A 19908-nucleotide genomic window follows, 5' to 3' on the forward strand; every position below is an offset into this window, starting at 1 on the left:
TGCAGCTCCCGCAAGGTCCCCCTGCTCAAGAAAGCACATATACAGGCCCGTCTGAAGTTAGCCAATGAACATCTGAATGATTCAGAGGAGAACTGGGTGAAAGTGTTGTGGTCAGATGAGACCAAAATGGAGCTCTTTGGCATCAACTCAACTCGCCGTGTTTGGAGGAGGAGGAATGCTGCCTATGACCCCAAGAACATCATCCCCACCGTCAAACATGGAGGTGCTTTGGGGGTGTTTTTCTGCTAAGGGGACAGGACAACTTCACAGCATCAAAGGGACGATGGACGGGGCCATGTACTGTCAAATCCTGGGTGAGAACCTCCTTCCCTCAGCCAGGGCATTGAAAAAGGGTCGTGGATGGGTATTCCAGCATGACAATGACCCAAAACACACGGCGAAGGCAACAAAGGAGTGGCTCAAGAAGAAGCACATGAAGGTCCTGGAGTGGCTATGGCTGGGTCCTATGCTAAGGTCCTATGCTTCCTGGCTGATGTTTTGGTCACTTTTGAATGCTGGCGGTGCTTTCACTCTAGTGGTAGCATGAGACGACGTCTACAACCCACACAAGTGGCTCAGGTAGTGCAGCTCATCCAGGATGGCACATCAATGTGAGCTGTGGCAAGAAGGTTTGCTGTGTCTGTCAGCGTAGTGTCCAGAGCATGGAGGCGCTACCAGGAGACAGGCCAGTACATCAGGAGACGTGGAGGAGGCCGTAGGAGGGCAACAACCCAGCAGCAGGACTGCTACCTCCGCCTTTGTGCAAGGAGGAGCAGGAGGAGCACTGCCAATGACCTCCAGCAGGCCACAAATGTGCATGTGTCTGCTCAAACGGTCAGAAACAGACTCCATGAGGGTGGTATGAGGGCCCGACGTCCACAGGTGGGGGTTGTGCTTACAGCCCAACACCGTGCAGGACGTTTAGCATTTGCCAGAGAACACCAAGATTGGCAAATTCGCCACTGGCGCCCTGTGCTCTTCACAGATGAAAGCAGGTTCACACTGAGCACATGTGACAGAGTCTGGAGACGCCGTGGAGAACGTTCTGCTGCCTGCAACATCCTCCAGCATGACCAGTTTGGCGGTGGGTCAGTCATGGTGTGGGGTGGCATTTCTTTGGGGGGCCGCACAGCCCTCCATGTGCTCGCCAGAGGTAGCCTGACTGCCATTAGGTACCGAGATGAGATCCTCAGACCCCTTTGTGAGACCATATGCTGGTGCGGTTGGCCCTGGGTTCCTCCTAATGCAAGACAATGCTAGACCTCATGTGGCTGGAGTGTGTCAGCAGTTCCTGCAAGAGGAAGGCATTGATACTATGGACTGGCCCGCCCGTTCCCCAGACCTGAATCCAATTGAGCACATCTGGGACATCATGTCTCGCTCCATCCACAAACGCCACGTTGCGCCACAGACTGTCCAGGAGTTGGCGGATGCTTTAGTCCAGGTCTGGGAGGAGATCCCTCAGGAGACCATCCGCCACCTCATCAGGAGCATGCCCAGGCGTTGTAGGGAGGTCATACAGGCACGTGGAGGCCACACACACTACTGAGTCTCATTTTGACTTGTTTTAAGGACATTACATCAAAGTTGGATCAGCCTGTAGTGTGGTTTTCCACTTTAATTTTGAGGGTGACGCCAAATCCAGACCTCCATGGGTTGATTAAATTTGATTTCCATTGATAATTTTTGTGTGATTTTTGTTGTCAGCACATTCAACTATGTAAAGAAAAACGTATTTAATAAGATTATTTCATTCGTTCAGATCTAGGATGTGTTATTTTAGTGTTCCCTTAATTTTTTTGAGCAGTGTATTATCACTTGTGAATGATGCCCAGCATAAGAAACAATGTCTTTTTTTATGACTTATTCTAATCATAGTCGCACACCTCATGTAGCAAAGCCCATATGTTTTTATAAGGTTTGTATCACAACTAAAGTGGCCAAATAAACGTATTTAAAATGAAGCACGTTAATCCGCTTTACAAGGGGTGTAGAGCTTAACTGGCATATACATAAGCAGCGCGTGAGTTTCAAGTTTGGGGAAAATAATTTTCACCATTAAAAATGCACCTTTTTATAATAAAAGCATTGCATGCATAGTCGCATTTGTGGTCACTTTTGATAATGGTGTTTTCCCCGCTAATGGAACATTGGCGCTTAAAGCCTACTGCCGTGTGCACACTGCTGTGCTTATAATGTGAAGAAATAACCTAATAGTTTATCAACATTTTAAACGAAACGTTCTGATCTGTTGCTTCAACCTCATTACATAAAAACGTTTTTTATTTTATTTTATTTAACCTTTATTTAAACAGTCACATTGACATCTATTTTACAAGACAGCCCTGTATACATTATAATAAAAACAGTACACACACACAGTAAACCAAAATAAACATATTTAATAAAAGCAAATCACATTCAACTACATAGAGGTCCTCAATCAATAATTTAAACTGCTAGTGGTTGTATTAATTTGGGATCTATCGCATCCCACAACTGTCTCAGACTATGTTTTGGAATATTTATTTCTCTCACAGAATAGAATAGGTCGACTTTTGTACTATGGGGGATAGTAGATGGACACAGGCTAGTGCTTTTGCTGTTCATTAGGCCTACTCATCTTGTTGGCTGACGAAAAATAAATGTGGACAGTTCTTCCAATATCTTCAATATGCACCTCGGAATTGGATAAGGACGCTCGCAGTTGCGTCCCCGATGTGTCTGTCTTCACTTGTAGCCTGTGAGAAAGACCCGATCACGTGACGGAGAGCTGTGTGAGATGAGAGGTGCTTCGGAGCGGGCAGCATTTAGAGAGAAGGGCTGCAAAAGGCATGGATTTTTTTAGGGTGCATTATGGGTAATTCTAGGCATTATTAAGCGCTTCTCAAATTGTGAATGAGACTGACGAAGTGTGTACAGCCTGCGCAAATAAACAAAGCAGAGCTCGTGCCTTTCAAGTGACTTTTTTCAAATCATCATTAGTCGCATCATTCAGCCTTAGTGTATTAAAAAATCTAAACGTATAGCCCAACGTTTGTAGAACAACTAAAGTTGCATAAATAACTCTAAATTAAGCATATAGAAGTACCTATTTCTTTGTTAACCGTTCAATACAGAATAGCTGCATGTGCGCTCTCCCTCATCGTTTGGAGAAAGCATCCTTTCTATTTTATTCAGCTTTGTTCAATTGTATTCTTCAGACTATAAAATAATGCCACGGAATTCTAAGCAAATCTTGTCTGCTAAATGAACCATATGGCATAGCCAGACCAGGACCTAACATTTTACATTTACATTTTAGTCATTTAGCAGACGCTCTTATCCAGAGCGACTTACAGTTAAGTGAGTGCATACATTATTTTATTTTTTATTTTTTTCATACTGGCCCCCCGTGGGAGTCGAACCCACAACCCTGGCATTGCAAACGCCATGCTCTACAAACTGAGCTACATCCCTGCCGGCCATTCCCTCCCCTACACTGGACGACGCTGGGCCAATTGTGCGCCGCCCCATGGGTCTCCCGGTCGCGGCCGGCTACGACAGAGCCTGGATTCGAAGCAGGATCTCTAGTGGCACAGCTAGCACTGCGATGCAGTGCCTTAGACCACATAAGGACAACTCAGAGTATGCTATTCTGTTCTTCTGAAATAGACTACATTTTCTTCATATCATGTTTCTTTAGATCTGTCTAAAATAAATAATGGATTTATTGTGAAGGTGTAGGCTATATTACATGGATTTATTAGACTGTAAATGTAGATGTTCCAAAGGTCAGCATCAGTGGCTTGTAGGCTATGTGTGTGTAAGCCAGGAGATGCTAAATGTGATTGTGTTAATTAACGGTCAATAACCGTGAGACCGACAGTTATTTGCTTGACAATCACCGGCTGACGAAATTTCGTGACCGCCACAGCCTGGTTCAAGTCCGGGCTCTGGCTGGGCCACTCAAGGACATTCAGAGACTTGACCCGAAGCCACTACTGTGTTGTCTTGGCTGTGTGCTTAGGGTCGTGGTCCTGTTGGAAGGTGAACCTTCGCCCCAGTCTGAGGTCCTGAGTGCTCTAGAGCAGGTTTTGTAATACATTTCTAAAAATCTGTTTTCGCTTTGTCATTTTTGTGTGTAGATTGATGAGGAATTTAAAAAACAATTTTAGAATAAGGCTGTAACGTAACAATGTGGAAAAAGGAAAGGGCTCTGAAAACTTTCAGAATGCGCTGTAAACCTTATTTACATAAGTATTCAGACCCTTTGCTATGAGACTCGAAATTGAGTTTTTAAAACTTGATTGGAGTCCACCTGTGGTAAATTCAATTGATTGGACATGATTTGGAAAGGCACACACCTGTCTATATAAGGTCCCACAGTTGACAGTGCATGTCAGAGCAAAAACCAATCCCTGAAGTCGAAGGAATTGTCCGTACAGCTCCGAGACAGGATTGTGTCGAGGCACAGATCTGGGGAAGGGTACCAAAAAATGTCTGCAGCATTGAAGGTCCGCAAGAACACAGTGGCCTCCATCATTCTTAAATGGAAGAAGTTTGGAACCACCAAGACTCTTCCTAGAGCTGGCCGCCCGGCCAAACTGAGCAATCGGGGGAGAAGGGCCTTGGTCAGGGAGGTGACCAAGAACCCAATGGTCACTCTGACAGAGCTCCAGAGTTCCTCTGTGGAGATGGGAGAACCTTCCAGAAGGACAACCATCTCTGCAGCACTCCACCAATGGATGAGCTACAATCAAGAATATCCTACCAACGGGACATTTAAAAACTGTAATATCTTATGTTTCACCGAGTCGTGGCTGAACGATAACATACAGCTGGCGGGGTTTTCGGTGCATCGGCAGGATAGAACAGGCGGGTTGGCGGTCTGTGTATATTTTAAATAACAGCTGGTGCACGAAATCTAATATTAAGGAAGTCTTGATGTTTTGCTCGCCTGAGGTAGAGTATCTCATGATATGCTGTAGACCACACTATTTACCAAGACAGTTTATCTACAGTGGGGAGAACAAGTATTTGATACACTGCCGATTTTGCAGGTTTTCCAACTTACAAAGCATGTAGAGGTCTGTCATTTTTATCATAGGTACACTTCAACTGTGAGAGACGGAATCTAAAATCCAGAAAATCACATTGTATGATTTTTAAGTAATTAATTTGCATTTTATTGCATGACATAAGTATTTGATACATCAGAAAAGCAGAACTTAATATTTGGTACAGAACCCTTAGTTTGCAATTAGAGATCATATGTTTCCTGTAGGTCTTGACCAGGTTTGCACACACTGCAGCAGGGATTTTGGCCCACTCCTCCATACAAACATTCTCCAGATCCTTCAGGTTTCGGGGCTGTCGCTGGGCAATATGGACTTTCAGCTCCCTCCAAAGATTTTCTATTGGGTTCAGGTCTGGAGACTGGCTAGGCCACTCCAGGACCTTGAGACGCTTCTTACGGAGCCACTCCTTAGTGCCCTGGCTGTGTGTTTCGGGTTGTTGTCATGCTGGAAGACCCAGCCACGATCCATCTTCAATGCTCTTACTGAGGGAAGGAGGTTGTTGGCCAAGATCTCGCGACACATGGCCCCATCCATCCTCCCCTAAATACGGTGCAGTCGTCCTGTCCCCTTTGCAGAAAAGCTTCCCCAAATAATGATGTTTCCACCTCCATGCTTCACGGTTGGGATGGTGTTCTTGGGATTGTACTCATCCTTCTTCTTCCTCCAAACACGGCGAGTGGAGTTTAGACCAAAAAGCTCTATTTTTGTCTCCTCAGACCACATGACCTTCTCCCATTCCTCCTCTGGATCATCCAGATGGTCATTGGCAAACTTCAGACGGGCCTGGACATGCGCTGGCTTGAGCAGGGGGACCTTGCGTGCGCTGCAGGATTTTAATCCATGACGGCGTAGTGTGTTACTAATGGTTTTCTTTGAGACTGTGGTCCCAGCTCTCTTCAGGTCATTGACCAGGTCCTGCCATGTAGTTCTGGGCTGATCCCTCACCTTCCTCTTGATCATTGATGCCCCACGAGGTGAGATCTTGCATGGAGCCCCAGACCGAGGGTGATTGACTGTCATCTTGAACTTCTTCCATTTTCTAATAATTGCGCCAAAAGTTGTTGCCTTCTCACCAAGCTGCTTGCCTATTGTCCTGTAGCCCATCCCAGCCTTGTGCAGGTCTACAATTTTATCCCTGATGTCCTTACACAGCTCTCTGGTCTTGGCCATTGTGGAGAGGTTGGAGTCTGTTTGATTGAGTGTGTGGACAGGTGTCTTTTATACAGGTAACGAGTTCAAACAGGTGCAGTTAATACAGGTAATGAGTGGAGAACAGGAGGGCTTCTTAAAGAAAAACTAACAGGTCTGTGAGAGCTGGAATTTTTACTGGTTGGTAGGTGATCAAATACTTATGTCATGCAATAAAATGCAAATTAATAACTTAAAAATCATACAATGTGATTTTTCTGGATTTTTGTTTTAGATTCCGTCTCTCACAGTTGAAGTGTACCTATGATTAAAATTACAGACCTCTACATGCTTTGTAAGTAGGAAAACCTGCAAAATCGGCAGTGTATCAAATACTTGTTCTCCCCACTGTATATTCTTCGTAGCTGTCTATTTACCACCACAAACCGATGCTGGCACTAAGACTAGCTGTCTATGTACCATCACAAACCCATGCTGGCACTAAGACTGCACTCAATGAACTGTATACGGCCATAAGCAAACAAGAAAATGTTCATCCAGAGGCGGTGCTCCTAGTGGCCGGGGACTTTAATGCAGGGAAACTTAAATCCATTTTACCTAAATTCTACCAGCATGTTAAATGTGCAACGAGGGGGAAAAAACTCTAGACCACCTTTACTCCACACACAGAGATGCGCACAAAGCTGTCCCTCGCCCTCCATTTGGCAAATCTGACCATAATTCTAACCACCTGATTCCTGCTTACAAGCAAAAACTAAAGCAGGAAGCACCAGTGACTCGCTCAATAAAGAAGTGGTCAGATGACGCGGATGCTAAGCTACAGGACTGTTATGCTAGCACAGACTGGAACATGTTCCGGGATTCTTCCGATGGCATTGAGGAGTACACCACATCAGTCACTGGCTTCATCAATAAGTGCATCGATGACGTCATCCCAACAGTGACCGTACGCACATACCCCAACCAGAAGCCAAGGATTACAGGTAACATCCGCACTGAGCTAAAGGGTAGAGCTGCCGCTTTCAAGGAGCGGGACTCTAACCCGGACGCTTATAAGAAATCCTGCTATGCCCTCCGACGAACCATCAAACAGGCAAAGCGTCAATACAGGACTAAGATTGAATCGTACTACACCGGCTCTGACGCTCGTCGGATGTGGCAGGGCTTGCAAACTAATTTGGAAGCGAAAGAAACGCACACCTGTTTAGGAGAGGTGCTGGCTAGCAGAGTAGAACACCTGTTTAGGAGAGGTGCTGGCTAGCAGAGTAGAACACCTGTTTAGGAGAGGTGCTGGCTAGCAGAGTAGAACACCTGTTTAGGAGAGGTGCTGGCTAACAGAGTAGAACACCTGTTTAGGAGAGGTGCTGGCTAGCAGAGTAGAACACCTGTTTAGGAGAGGTGCTGGCTAGCAGAGTAGAACACCTGTTTAGGAGAGGTGCTGGCTAGCAGAGTAGAACACCTGTTTAGGAGAGGTGCTGGCTAGCAGAGTAGAACACCTGTTTAGGAGAGGTGCTGGCTAGCAGAGTAGAACACTTGAAAAAGAAGAGGAGAGTCTCACACTCTAGGAGCTCAGATGCAATAATTTAATAACCTAATAACCAACGTTTGGACAGACAAGCTGTCTTCATCAGGGTTTAATGACAAACACGGCGGGTCACTAGTTTATATAGTGTCAAAGGACACACACAGGTGTCTGTAATCATGGCCAGGTGTGGCCTGATATCATTGGTTAATTCACAGATAAACAGAACATACAAAAAAACATGAATAGATAGCATACGATCATAGATACAACTTGGCTACATAGGCCCACAAACATTTACAATGAATAGCAAAATCTGAATAATCACAAGAATGGCTTCAAATCAAAGTCTACGTTGGGACCGAAGGGAGCAAGGGTCTTTAAATTAAAGTTCCAGGCAGCCTCTCGTTTTAACCATAAGTTGTCGAGGTCACCCCCTCTCCTAGGGAGGGTGACATGTTTGATGCCGATATAACGTAGGGACGAAATCGAGTGGTTTGCTTCCAAAAAGTGGGCCACAACTGGGTATGTCGAGTTTTTGCACCTAATGGTGCTACGATGCTCCGAGATTCGTACTTTTAATTCACGCTTTGTTTTACCCACATAATTTTTACCACAAGGACAAGTTAAAAGGTAAATAACTGCCTTAGTGGAGCATGTGATTACACCTTTGATTGAGATCTGTTTCCCTGTTTGGGGGTGTTTGAAGGATCTACATTTGTAAGTGCCATTGCATTGAGCACAGCCATTACACTTGTAGTTTCCATCCGGTAGAGGCGCAAATAGGCGTTGTGCAGGGATATTTAGAGGTGGTAAATCAGAGTTTACCAACTGATCTCTGAGGTTTCTGCCCCGCGAGAATACGACCAAGGGAGGGTCCGAAAACATTACCGATACTGTCATCGGATCTTAGAATGTGCCAATGTTTGAACAATTCCCTTAATTTGTTCAGAGCACTTTGAATAGCGTGTGACAGAACTTAAGAGGATCTGCAGAGAAGAATGGGGGGAACTCCCCAAATACAGGTGTGCCAAGCTTGTAGCGTCATACCCCAGAAGACTCAAGGCTGTAATCGCTGCCAAAGGTGCTTCAACAAAGTACTGAGTAAAGGGTCTGAATACTTATGTAAAAAAAAAATTTATAGCAAAAATTTCTAAAAACCTATTTTTGCTTTGTCATTATGGGGTATTGTGTGTAGATTGATGAGGGAAAACAACGATTTTATCCATTTTAGAATAAGGCTGTAACGTAACAAAATGTGGAAAAAGTCAAGGGGTCTGAATACTTTCCGAATGCACTGTGTGTGATTGTTCGACAAAGGTAATGTGTTGTTGATGGTCATTTTTTTAGTGATACTATTGACATTTTAGTCATTTAGCAGACACTCTTATCCAGAGCGACTTACAATTAGTGAGTGCATACATTTTTCATACTGACCCCCCGTGGGAATATGTATTGTGATGGCTGAGGTAATGTTGATGGTAATGTTTTGTGATGGCTGAGGTAATGTTGATGGTAATGTGTTGTTGATGGTAATGTGTTGTTGATGGTAATGTGTTGTTGATGGTAATGTGTTGTTGATGGTAATGTGTTGTTGATGGTAATGTAATGTTGATGGTAATGTATTGTGATGGCTAATGTAATGTTGATGGTAATGTATTGTGGTGGTAATGTAGTAAATCAGAATTAGAATTACCGTTACTTGCCAAGTACATTTACATATACCCGGAGTTTGACTTGGTGAAACGGTGCTGCCAGCAATAGACAGGATCTCTAGACAGAATATAGAGCGAAGTAATGCCATGTTGCTGTGCATAATGACTGAAGCTGTAGACAGAATATAGAGTGAAGTAATGCCATGTTGCTGTGCATAATGACTGAAGCTGTAGACAGAATATAGAGTGAAGTAATGCCATGTTGCTGTGCATAATGACTGAAGCTGTAGACAGAATATAGAGCGAAGTAATGCCATGTTGCTGTGCATAATGACTGAAGCTGTAGACAGAATATAGAGCGAAGTAATGCCATGTTGCTGTGCATAATGACTGAAGCTGTAGACAGAATATAGAGCGAAGTAATGCCATGTTGCTGTGCATAATGACTGAAGCTGTAGACAGAATATAGAGCGAAGTAATGCCATGTTGCTGTGCATAATGACTGAAGCTGTAGACAGAATATAGAGCGAAGTAATGCCATGTTGCTGTGCATAATGACTGAAGCTGTAGACAGAATATAGAGCGAAGTAATGCCATGTTGCTGTGCATAATGACTGAAGCTGTAGACAGAATATAGAGCGAAGTAATGCCATGTTGTTGTGCATAATGACTGAAGCTGTAGACAGAATATAGAGCGAAGTAATGCCATGTTGTTGTGCATAATGACTGAAGCTGTAGACAGAATATAGAGCGAAGTAATGCCATGTTGCTGTGCATAATGACTGAAGCTGTAGACAGAATATAGAGCGAAGTAATGCCATGTTGCTGTGCATAATGACTGAAGCTGTAGACAGAATATAGAGCGAAGTAATGCCATGTTGCTGTGCATAATGACTGAAGCTGTAGACAGAATATAGAGCGAAGTAATGCCATGTTGCTGTGCATAATGACTGAAGCTGTAGACAGAATATAGAGCGAAGTAATGCCATGTTGCTGTGCATAATGACTGAAGCTGTAGACAGAATATAGAGCGAAGTAATGCCATGTTGCTGTGCATAATGACTGAAGCTGTAGACAGAATATAGAGCGAAGTAATGCCATGTTGCTGTGCATAATGACTGAAGCTGTAGACAGAATATAGAGCGAAGTAATGCCATGTTGCTGTGCATAATGACTGAAGCTGTAGACAGAATATAGAGCGAAGTAATGCCATGTTGCTGTGCATAATGACTGAAGCTGCTCCTTGCCTCCTCAGGTACTGGAGAAGGTCGATGTGGAACAGAAGATGAGCATCCGATTCCTGCACTGAGACACTGATTGGCTGGGCTTCCTGACAGGACTGTCTGATTGGCTGGACCCTTTACTACCACCACCATGCCCGCTGGAACAAGACCCAAGCTGTATCTCTCTCTCTCTGACCCCTCCTCCACCGCACAGTACTATGCTCTCTCTCTCTCTCTCTCTCTCTGACCCCTCCTCCACCGTACAGTACTATGCTCTCTCTCTCTCTCTCTCTCTGACCCCTCCTCCACCGCACAGTACTATGCCCTCTCTCTCTCTCTCTCTCTCTCTCTCTCTCTCTCTCTCTCTCTCTCTCTCTCTCTCTCTCTCTCTCTCTGACCCCTCCTCCACCGTACAGTACTATGCTCTCTCTCTCTCTCTCTCTCTGACCCCTCCTCCACCGTACAGTACTATGCTCTCTCTCTCTCTCTCTCTGACCCCTCCTCCACCGTACAGTACTATGCTCTCTCTCTCTCTCTCTGACCCCTCCTCCACCATACAGTACTATGCTCTCTCTCTCTCTCTCTCTCTCTCTGACCCCTCCTCCACCATACAGTACTATGCTCTCTCTCTCTCTCTCTCTGACCCCTCCTCCACCGTACAGTACTATGCTCTCTCTCTCTCTGACCCCTCCTCCACCGTACAGTACTATGCCCTCTCTCTCTCTCTCTCTCTCTCTGACCCCTCCTCCACCGTACAGTACTATGCCCTCTCTCTCTCTCTCTCTCTCTCTCTCTCTCTCTCTCTCTGACCCCTCCTCCACCGTACAGTACTATGCTCTCTCTGACCAAGGATTTGGTAGATAAGATAACGTTATAGTTTTTATTATTTTGTCTCTGTCTGTTCTGCCTTGCACTGCTCTGTAAACTAAAGGGAATACTTGCGTGCCTTGGGTTGTTTTATGTTGTCACTACTTTGGCTTCTCTCAGAGATGGAACCTTCAATGTTGAAATAGATCTGTGTTTATTACCAAGACCTTTTAAACCTGAAAACCTGTTTTTGTTAGATGTCGTTCCATGGAATGGTAAGGTATGGCTTTGTTATTGTGATGTATTGTTAGCCAGGGCAGAACAGGCCAAATCTAGCCTCTTTATTTAAACTAACTTTATCAATTCCATGATGAGGAAACATGTTGCTGCTTTCTCTGTCAGTATGAATACGCAGATATAAGACATACATTTCACTCCAGTAATATGCATGGTGTTGTTATGCTAACAAGAAATGATGCCCCTTCCTCTTCACTGAGCTACGACTTGTTTTCTAGAGCATCACATTTACATTTGAGTCATTTAGCAGACGCTCTTATCCAGAGCGACTTACAGTTAGGCAGCTTCCTAAATGACACCCTATTCTTCAAATGGTGCGCACATTTTGACTGGGTGGCCATAGGATTCCCACAGGGCTCTGGTCAAAAGGAGTGCACTATGTAGGAAATAGGGTACGATTTTGGGACGCAGCCCCCAAGTCTGAGCTGCCTCAGTCTCTGGCAATAGGAGCTTGGCCTCTCTATTTTTGTCCCATCTTTTTTTTTTTTTTTTTTGTCGGTTCATCTTGTTTTGTTGTTTTTTTACCCACTGAAGTGCCAAGGTTTTTGGCTCCCATCATTCAATATCGTAAGGGTCAAATAAGAACCAAAATGATCATGTTTGAATGTTTTTTCTTTTTCTTACGGGTCAACCTACCTAGCTACTGCCAGTCAGCTGATTGGCCATTTCTCGGATGCGTCCCAAATGACACCCGATTCTCTATATAGTGCACTACTTTAGACCAGAGCCATTTGGGTCTCATATCCCTCTAATACTGGGAATAGGGTGCCATTTGGGACTGACCCTCTCTGGTCTCATGACTGTATGGTGCAGAGGCTCAGAACGTCATCTTTACTTATACACACACCTCTGTCTGTCCATGATCAATAGAATATCAAGACTCCTTGTGAATCAACCAATATATATTGTAGCCTAATGTATTAATAACACACTGGTCAATGTTTTTCATTCTTTTGATTATCATCAGGTTAGTTCCAGGTACTTTTGATGGAGAGGCGAAAAAGCATTAGAATTAGTCTTCTGTTGTATGCTTATGTATTTGAACCAGTAAAATGCAAATATATTACAGTACCAGCATACATTTAGCTATGTGTTTGTGGGTCTGTCTTTAAATCATAACAGGATTTTATAGGTTCACCAGCTGCTCTTTGATGCTGGAAGTAGATATTTTCTTTTTCATCAGTTAGTTTTATTAATCAAAATATGATCAATCATGCAAACTCAGATGTACTATAGATATATATTTTATCCTGTAAAATGTTAGAACAAAATTGTAAAAATTATTTATTGATTTGATTGAAATAAAACATGTGCCATGCTTGCTCAAAATGAAATGTGTCTTTATGTTTCATTTGGATGGCCTAATATCATATTTGATCGTTGTACTAAGTTAAGCCACAGATGAGCCAGATATTTCACCGGATGTAGTGGGAAGCATCTGGTTGGCGTTTCCGCTCACTACCACGTATGGTGATTATAGGAAGCCCAGTGACCAGCAGTGGGAGAAGATGGAGCGAGATTGGTCTGTCTAGACTTTACCCTTTGCCAAAGTTTCAAAAAATTGCGTTGTTTAGGAGTGCAAGGCAAATTGAGTTACTTCACTAGTAGGCGTTCTCTAAGGGAAATATCCAAATAAATGCTAGAACGCGCCAAATAGGATCTCACTAGCTCGTACTTGGCTCTGCCCACTATGACTTATTTGTTCCCATTTGGAAATGTCAGACTGTGGTCTGTCTTGGGTTAGTTATATACACATCTTTGGTTTGAAGATAGGCTAAAACTGCATCTCCGATCACACGTGGCGACGTTAGCTAGCAAAGCGCATGCGTACTAAACACGTCATCGGGTCTAAAGGTCGTATATCGCCGAACCGCGCGTGTCGTCAACTCAAAAGGGACGACTCCTATATAAAGTTGTTTTTTGACGAAAATGAAAACGTGTCAGTTTGTCGCTTTCACGAGGTTGGAGTAATAACACGTTCAACTACTTCAAGACATTGGCTCGGATGTAGGTTGTGTCTTTAATTGTCGATAAAAATTTATAACTAAGGAAGATTTTTTTTCACTTCTCTCATTGACTTCTCAAACCCCGGCCTGGTCTGTTTCGCAAGCGTTCCCGGAAGTACCGGGATGTTGCGCCTCTGGCTTTAGAAACTCTATGTTATCAAGGAGACGCTCCGTATTAACTTCTCCACTGGATTGGGTTGAACAGTGCAGAAAACCTCCCTCGCCAGTTTATTTTTTTTCAACACCAGTATGTGGGGGATCTAGGTTCAGACTTTTTAAAAAACAACGTATTTTTCATGGGAGGAAAACTGAGGGTCGGGTTTTAGGATTTGGGTGACAGTTCTACTGCGCAATCTCCGTAGAGGTCTGTCAGTCAGCTATGCAGGGGGGAAAATGGCGTAGAACTGGTTCCCGTAGAGCTCGCAAAGGGGTGTCGAATACGGGACCCCTACAACGACCCATTACCCCCGGGACAATAGCATTTACTGATGATTTTGGTGGCTTGGAAGAGTTTCAGTGAGTACTTTAAGGATTAATATAGTATTCAAACGTAAGGGTTGTTGAATGACCAGTTTCTGCTGGGCAGACCTTTGTCTGCGAGATAAACCTCCAATAATGTGATTGCGGCCCGCAATTCGGGGCGTTCCTGTATGGTAAATACTGACGGTATGTCTGGGCAGATGGTCTGTTTACATGGCAAGTTAGGATAATTCGTTTAACAGGTTAGGTAAATTAACGTAGCAGGCTAGGAGAATGACATTAAGGTTAGGAAAAGGGTTAGGCTTAGCTACAGTTGTCAACAACGCCCCAGTGGTTCCTGCATGAACACCCCCCTCGAGTGTGCCATCTTCATGTTTGTGTGACACTTTTTTGATATTTGGGATTTCCTCTGATTGTCTATGTCAGGAATACTCAACTCTTACCCTACGAGGCCCGGAGCCTGCTGGTTTTCTGTTCTACCTGATAATTAATGCACCAATTTGAAAGTCGCTCTGGATAAGAGCGTCTGCTAAATGACGTAAATAATTAATTGCACACACCTGGTATCCCAGGTCTAAATCAGTCCCTGATTAGAGGGGAACAATGAAAAAATGCAGTGGCACTGGCTTCGACTTCAAGAGTTGCGTTTGAGGGGTATTTGCGATTAAAATGTGGGTCAAAAGGGAAATAAAAGTATTGTAGCGAATGGGAAGCGAACCTGCGTGAAAGGCAAACTACCTACGCATCACGCCAACAGTGTTAACCCAGTTGGTGGGAATTGTAACGTGACTCATATAGCGAGGATCACTACTGTATTATCAGAGTTTTCGGGGGCGAAGGACACTCACTGTCTACCAGTGTCCCTGCCTGTTGTGCACCGGAGTCCTCCTTGCTAGCTAGCACACAGTGTCCTTCGCTTCCGACCTGCCAAACACCTGCCCTCGTTAACAGAAATGCGGAAAAACTGTGCCCGACAGGCGGCAGCGAAGAACACTTGTCTATCGGTGTCCTAGATATCGTTAGCTAGCTACCCATCCCACGTCCCGCCTGCTGTGTACCGGAGTACTAGCTAGCTAGGATTCCGGAACACAGCAGTGACCTTCGCTAATGCCTGCCGAACACCTAGGGAGAATCTCAATCAGTGTTGCCAACTCCTCAGTAAGGAAAGTAGCTATTGGCTGTCCTAAAAGTCGCTAGAAGTCGCTAAATGACGCCATCACTTAATTTGCATAATTGGCCATGTGCTTGTAATTGTGATGGACGCTGTAGGAGAGAGGAATAATGTAGTGGGAGAGACAAAAAGTGAGTAAAAAACACCCTACATTTACATCCCGCCCTGAATATAAGCCAGGGCGGGATCAGCCAGCGGCGGCTTCCCGCATGCGCGATTCATTTGCAGTCTGGACGCGGAGGGGTGAACATCTCCTGCTCTGACTGCAGTAAGAAGAGTAAGAGAAGAGTAAGAACGATACGTGCTTTCACGTCAGAGTCTCCAAAAGTCTCCAATAACACCAGAAAAAGTTGCTAGAGTTGTCGCTAGTCGCTTTTTTGAAAATGTGTCGCTAGAGGGGTCTGAAAACGTGCTAAATATAGCGACGAAGTCGCTAATATTGCTGATATGCCCCTTGTCTTTCATATCAGTGAGAAATAATCTTTCAAATAAAAAAGATACACTTACTGTAGCAGTTTAGCACAGATCCATACGCTGTGTGCCTCCAGTTGACAAACTACACTTCCTCCCTAGTTAGCTTTCACACAGGTGTTCAGAGCATGCTAGATAGCTAATTAGCACAGATGGCCGCCTATATCTTCTGTCAGTCATCCGTAAACAAGCGGTGTAACATGGAGAGATGGCCGTGTGGGAACACCAACCCTATAAAGGTGTGTTAATTTAACATTTAAAAAAAAAAAAATATATATATATATATATATACAGTTGGAAGTTTACATACACTTAGTTTGGAGTCATTAAAACTCGTTTTTCAACCACTCCACATATTTCTTGTTAACAAACTATAGTTTTGGCAAGTCGGTTAGGACATCTACTTTGCATGACACAAGTAATTTTTCCAACAATTGTTTACAGACAGAATATTTTCACTTATAATTCACTGTATCACAATTCCAGTGGGTCAGACGTTTACATACACTAAGTTGACTGTGCCTTTAAACAACTTGGAAAATTCCAGAAAATGATGTCATGGCTTTAGAATCTTCTGATAGGCCAATTGACATAATTTGAGTAAACTGGAGGTGTACCTGTGGATGTATTTCAAGGCCTACCTTCAAACTCAGTGCCTCTTTGCTTGACATCATGGGAAAATCAAAAGAAATCAGCCAAGACCTCAGAAAAGAAATTGTAGACCTCCACAAGTCTGGTTCATCCTTGGGAGCAATTTCCAAACGCCTGAAGGTACCACGTTCATCTGTACAAACAATAGTACGCAAGTATAAACACCATGGGACCACGCAGCCGTCATACCGCTCAGGAAGGAGACGCATTCTGTCTCCTAGAGATGAACGTACTTTGGTGCGAAAAGTGCAAATCAATCCCAGAACAACAGCAAAGGACCTTGTGAAGATGCTGGAGGAAACAGGAACAAAAGTATCTATATCCACGGTAAAACGAGTCCTATATCGACATAACCTGAAAGGCCGCTCAGCAAGGAAGAAGCCACTGCTTCAAAACCGCCATAAAAAAAGCCAGACTACGGTTTGCAACTGCACATGGGGGCAAAGATCATACTTTTTGGAGAAATGTCCTCTGGTCTGATGAAACATAAATAGAACTGTTTGGCCATAATTACCATCGTTATGTTTGGAGGAAAAAGGGGGTTGCTTGCAAGCTGAAGAACACCATCCCAACCGTGAAGCATGGGGGTGGCAGCATCATGCTGTGTGGGTGCTTTGCTGCAGGAGGGACTGGTGCACTTCACAAAATAGATGGCATCATGAGGAAGGAAAAGTATGTGGATATATTGAAGCAACATCTCAAGACATCAGTCAGGAAGTTAAAGCTTGGTCGCAAATGGGTCTTCCAAATGGACAATGACCCCAAGCATACTTCCAAAGTTGTGGCAAAATGGCTTAAGGACAACAAAGTCAAGGGATTGGAGTGGCCATCACAAAGCCCTGACCTCAATCCTATAGAACATTTGTGGGCAGAACTGAAAAAGCGTGTGCGAGCAAGGAGGCCTACAAACCTGACTCAGTTACACCAGCTCTGTCAGGAGGAATGGGCCATAATTCACCCAACTTATTGTGGGAAGCTTGTGGAAGGCTACCCGAAACGTTTGACCCAAGTTAAACAATTTAAAGGCAATGCTTCCAAATACTAATTGAGTGTATGTAAACTTCTGACCCACTGGGAATGTGATGAAAGAAATAAAAGCTGAAATAAATCATTCTCTCTACTATTATTCTGACATTTCACATTCTTAAAATAAAGTGGTGATCCTAACTGACCTAAAACAGGGCATTTTTACTTGGATTAAATGTCAGGAATTATGAAAAACAGAGTTTAAATGTATTTGGCTAAGGTGGATGTAATCTTACGACTTCAACTGTGTGTGTGTATATATATAATTTCTGATATAAAATATATGTTCCTTATGTTTCCAAAACCGTGCCGCAAGCGATGCGTTTTGAAGTTCAAAACGAGCATATGGGATCTTAACAAAACTCCCCTGGCCAGAAAATACTATCGTCAATATAAATCAGTTATATCAGTCAATGCTAAAGCAGTTAGCGTCTATGAATGGGGTAGCCACAATAGCTAGCTAGCTAATACTAAACATCTGTAGCAAGAATTATTGGTTGCCATTGTATTCCTCTCTATTGTCCATGCCACAGGTTTCTGCATTTGTTTGCCATAATAGCTAATTTGGATCACATTTGTGGAAAGTCTATTGTGCAATTAAAACACATAGCTAGGACGTTAGCTAGCTTTATATATAAATGTCCTAGCTATATTTTGAATGCGGTATGTATGTCTGTCCATCCACAGTCTGCCTCTCCAGCTTCTAGACAAGATCATCTCTGACAGTGCAACAACCTGTCCAGTATTTGACAAAGGTCAGTCCTTTTCAGCCATATCATAATGACATGTAGCTAGCTACTAGCTACATACTTTTTTTTCAGCATACAAACTATTCTTTCATTTGTGACTCAAATCCCTAAACAGATGTGAAGTGAACGAGTGGCCAGACGTCGTGTGGAAATGTCCAGACCACAGCGCTCCACGTGAGACCGATCCAGATTTGGGGTAACATCTCCCAATGGTCACGCCCAGCTGTTGAGGCCAGAGATGGATCAAGATCTCAACCTCCGCCACTGTACGGCAGAGAACAGACAGTGGACCGCTCCAGGGATGTGTGGGGATACAGGAGAGACTGGTAACAACAGCGAGCCCCAGGCTCAATCTGTCTGTACCCTCTCTCCTCTATCCTCCTCAATCTGTCTCCACCATTGCTTGTAGACAATAATGATGATACCTGTCAAGTTTTGTCCTGTTACTTTCATAACTAAGGATCAAATATAAAATATGTCGGCTAGTTGGTGGAATCGTCCCCAGAATTGGTCCCATTTGCATTAAGGTTATTCACAGAAATCTCACCAGGTTTTTCCTTTCTGAAATGGATCTCTGTTCTACTGCCTTACTGCCCAATATAACCCCTTTGTCTGAATAAAGCAATTTAGCATTATAATGAAAAAAAAATGTAGGTATAGTTCAAGATATACTGCGGACAGTGGTTTGTTGTTGTTCTGAAAGCCCCATTCCCAACCTTGACCAGTGGAGTAAAAATGTAAGACATACACTGCAAACTGTAGCAAAGATCTCTTGTAGCCCCCTAATCTCACGTGCCAGACCTTACTGCTACAGAGTAGGTTTGTACTAGTATATACTATATATATATATATATATATATATATATATAGTACTAGTATAGTGTACTATATTCTGAGACTCGTCTGGCTCTGTGAGATTACGTTAGTAGCCCCCCTTATGATTGTTGATCTATGGTTGAAAGATGTTATTATTGCTCTACCTCATTGCCATGTGTTGCACCATGACATTTTCTGTATGATAATAACCAGTGTAAAGTCAACAGTACACTAATCCCGGTCCTAGATATGTAGGCTAATGAATATCATAGTTTCCCTTAAGACTACACATCATTTGAAGTAGGGACCATATAACGTACTGTACCGAAAGTCAAAGATCGCAATTCATTCTTACACCATATTGATCCATTCTTACACCATATTGATCCATTCTTACACCGTATTGATTCATTCTTACACCGTATTGCACATTTGATAACCTTATCAGAGTTTATATGAACGGCATAGAGTCCCAGATGATGTTATTTTAGTTATAGGGCCGGTTTCCCAGACACACAGTCCTAGTCGATGACTAAAAAGCATGGAGAATTTCCATTGAAAAAGCTTTCTAGTCCAGGATTAGGCTTAATCTGTATCTGGGAAACAGGCCCATAGGGTTAAGGTAGGTTTATATTTCTGTTTCATTAGGGCCGGTTTTGTTCTGCATCATTTGTGGTCCCCCACCTCCTTTCCTTCCGGGATAATGTGCAATATGGTATCTTATTACTTGTCTTGATGTTGATCTAAATATGTAATATTGTATGAACAAGTGACAAGTTGTTTGAAAACAACAAAATTACCAACGTCTTCCATTAAGAAATATTG

The 19908-nt window shown here is 43.5% G+C and overlaps 1 protein-coding gene and 1 long non-coding RNA gene across 2 annotated transcripts in view; both read left to right on the forward strand.

Annotated features, from left to right (window-relative positions):
* The window catches only part of LOC311146041 (calcineurin B homologous protein 1), a 41656-nt gene extending 28609 nt beyond the window's left edge, over nt 1-13047 (forward strand). The window contains exon 7 of the mRNA XM_084182486.1: nt 10642-13047. Within this exon, the coding sequence (XP_084038612.1) occupies nt 10642-10695 (54 nt within the window). The 3' untranslated portion in view covers nt 10696-13047. The remainder of the gene's footprint in view (nt 1-10641) is intronic.
* A 771-nt stretch (nt 13048-13818) lies between these two features.
* Nucleotides 13819-19095, forward strand: LOC311145792. The gene is made up of 3 exons (XR_014614632.1): nt 13819-14235; nt 18206-18273; nt 18383-19095. It is a non-coding gene; the product is annotated as an uncharacterized lncRNA (long non-coding RNA).
* The last annotated feature ends 813 nt before the right edge of the window (nt 19096-19908 follow it).

The sequence above is a fragment of the Coregonus lavaretus genome (assembly GCF_964263955.1).
Source record: "Coregonus lavaretus genome assembly, chromosome: 18".
Lineage (NCBI taxonomy): Eukaryota > Metazoa > Chordata > Actinopteri > Salmoniformes > Salmonidae > Coregonus > Coregonus lavaretus.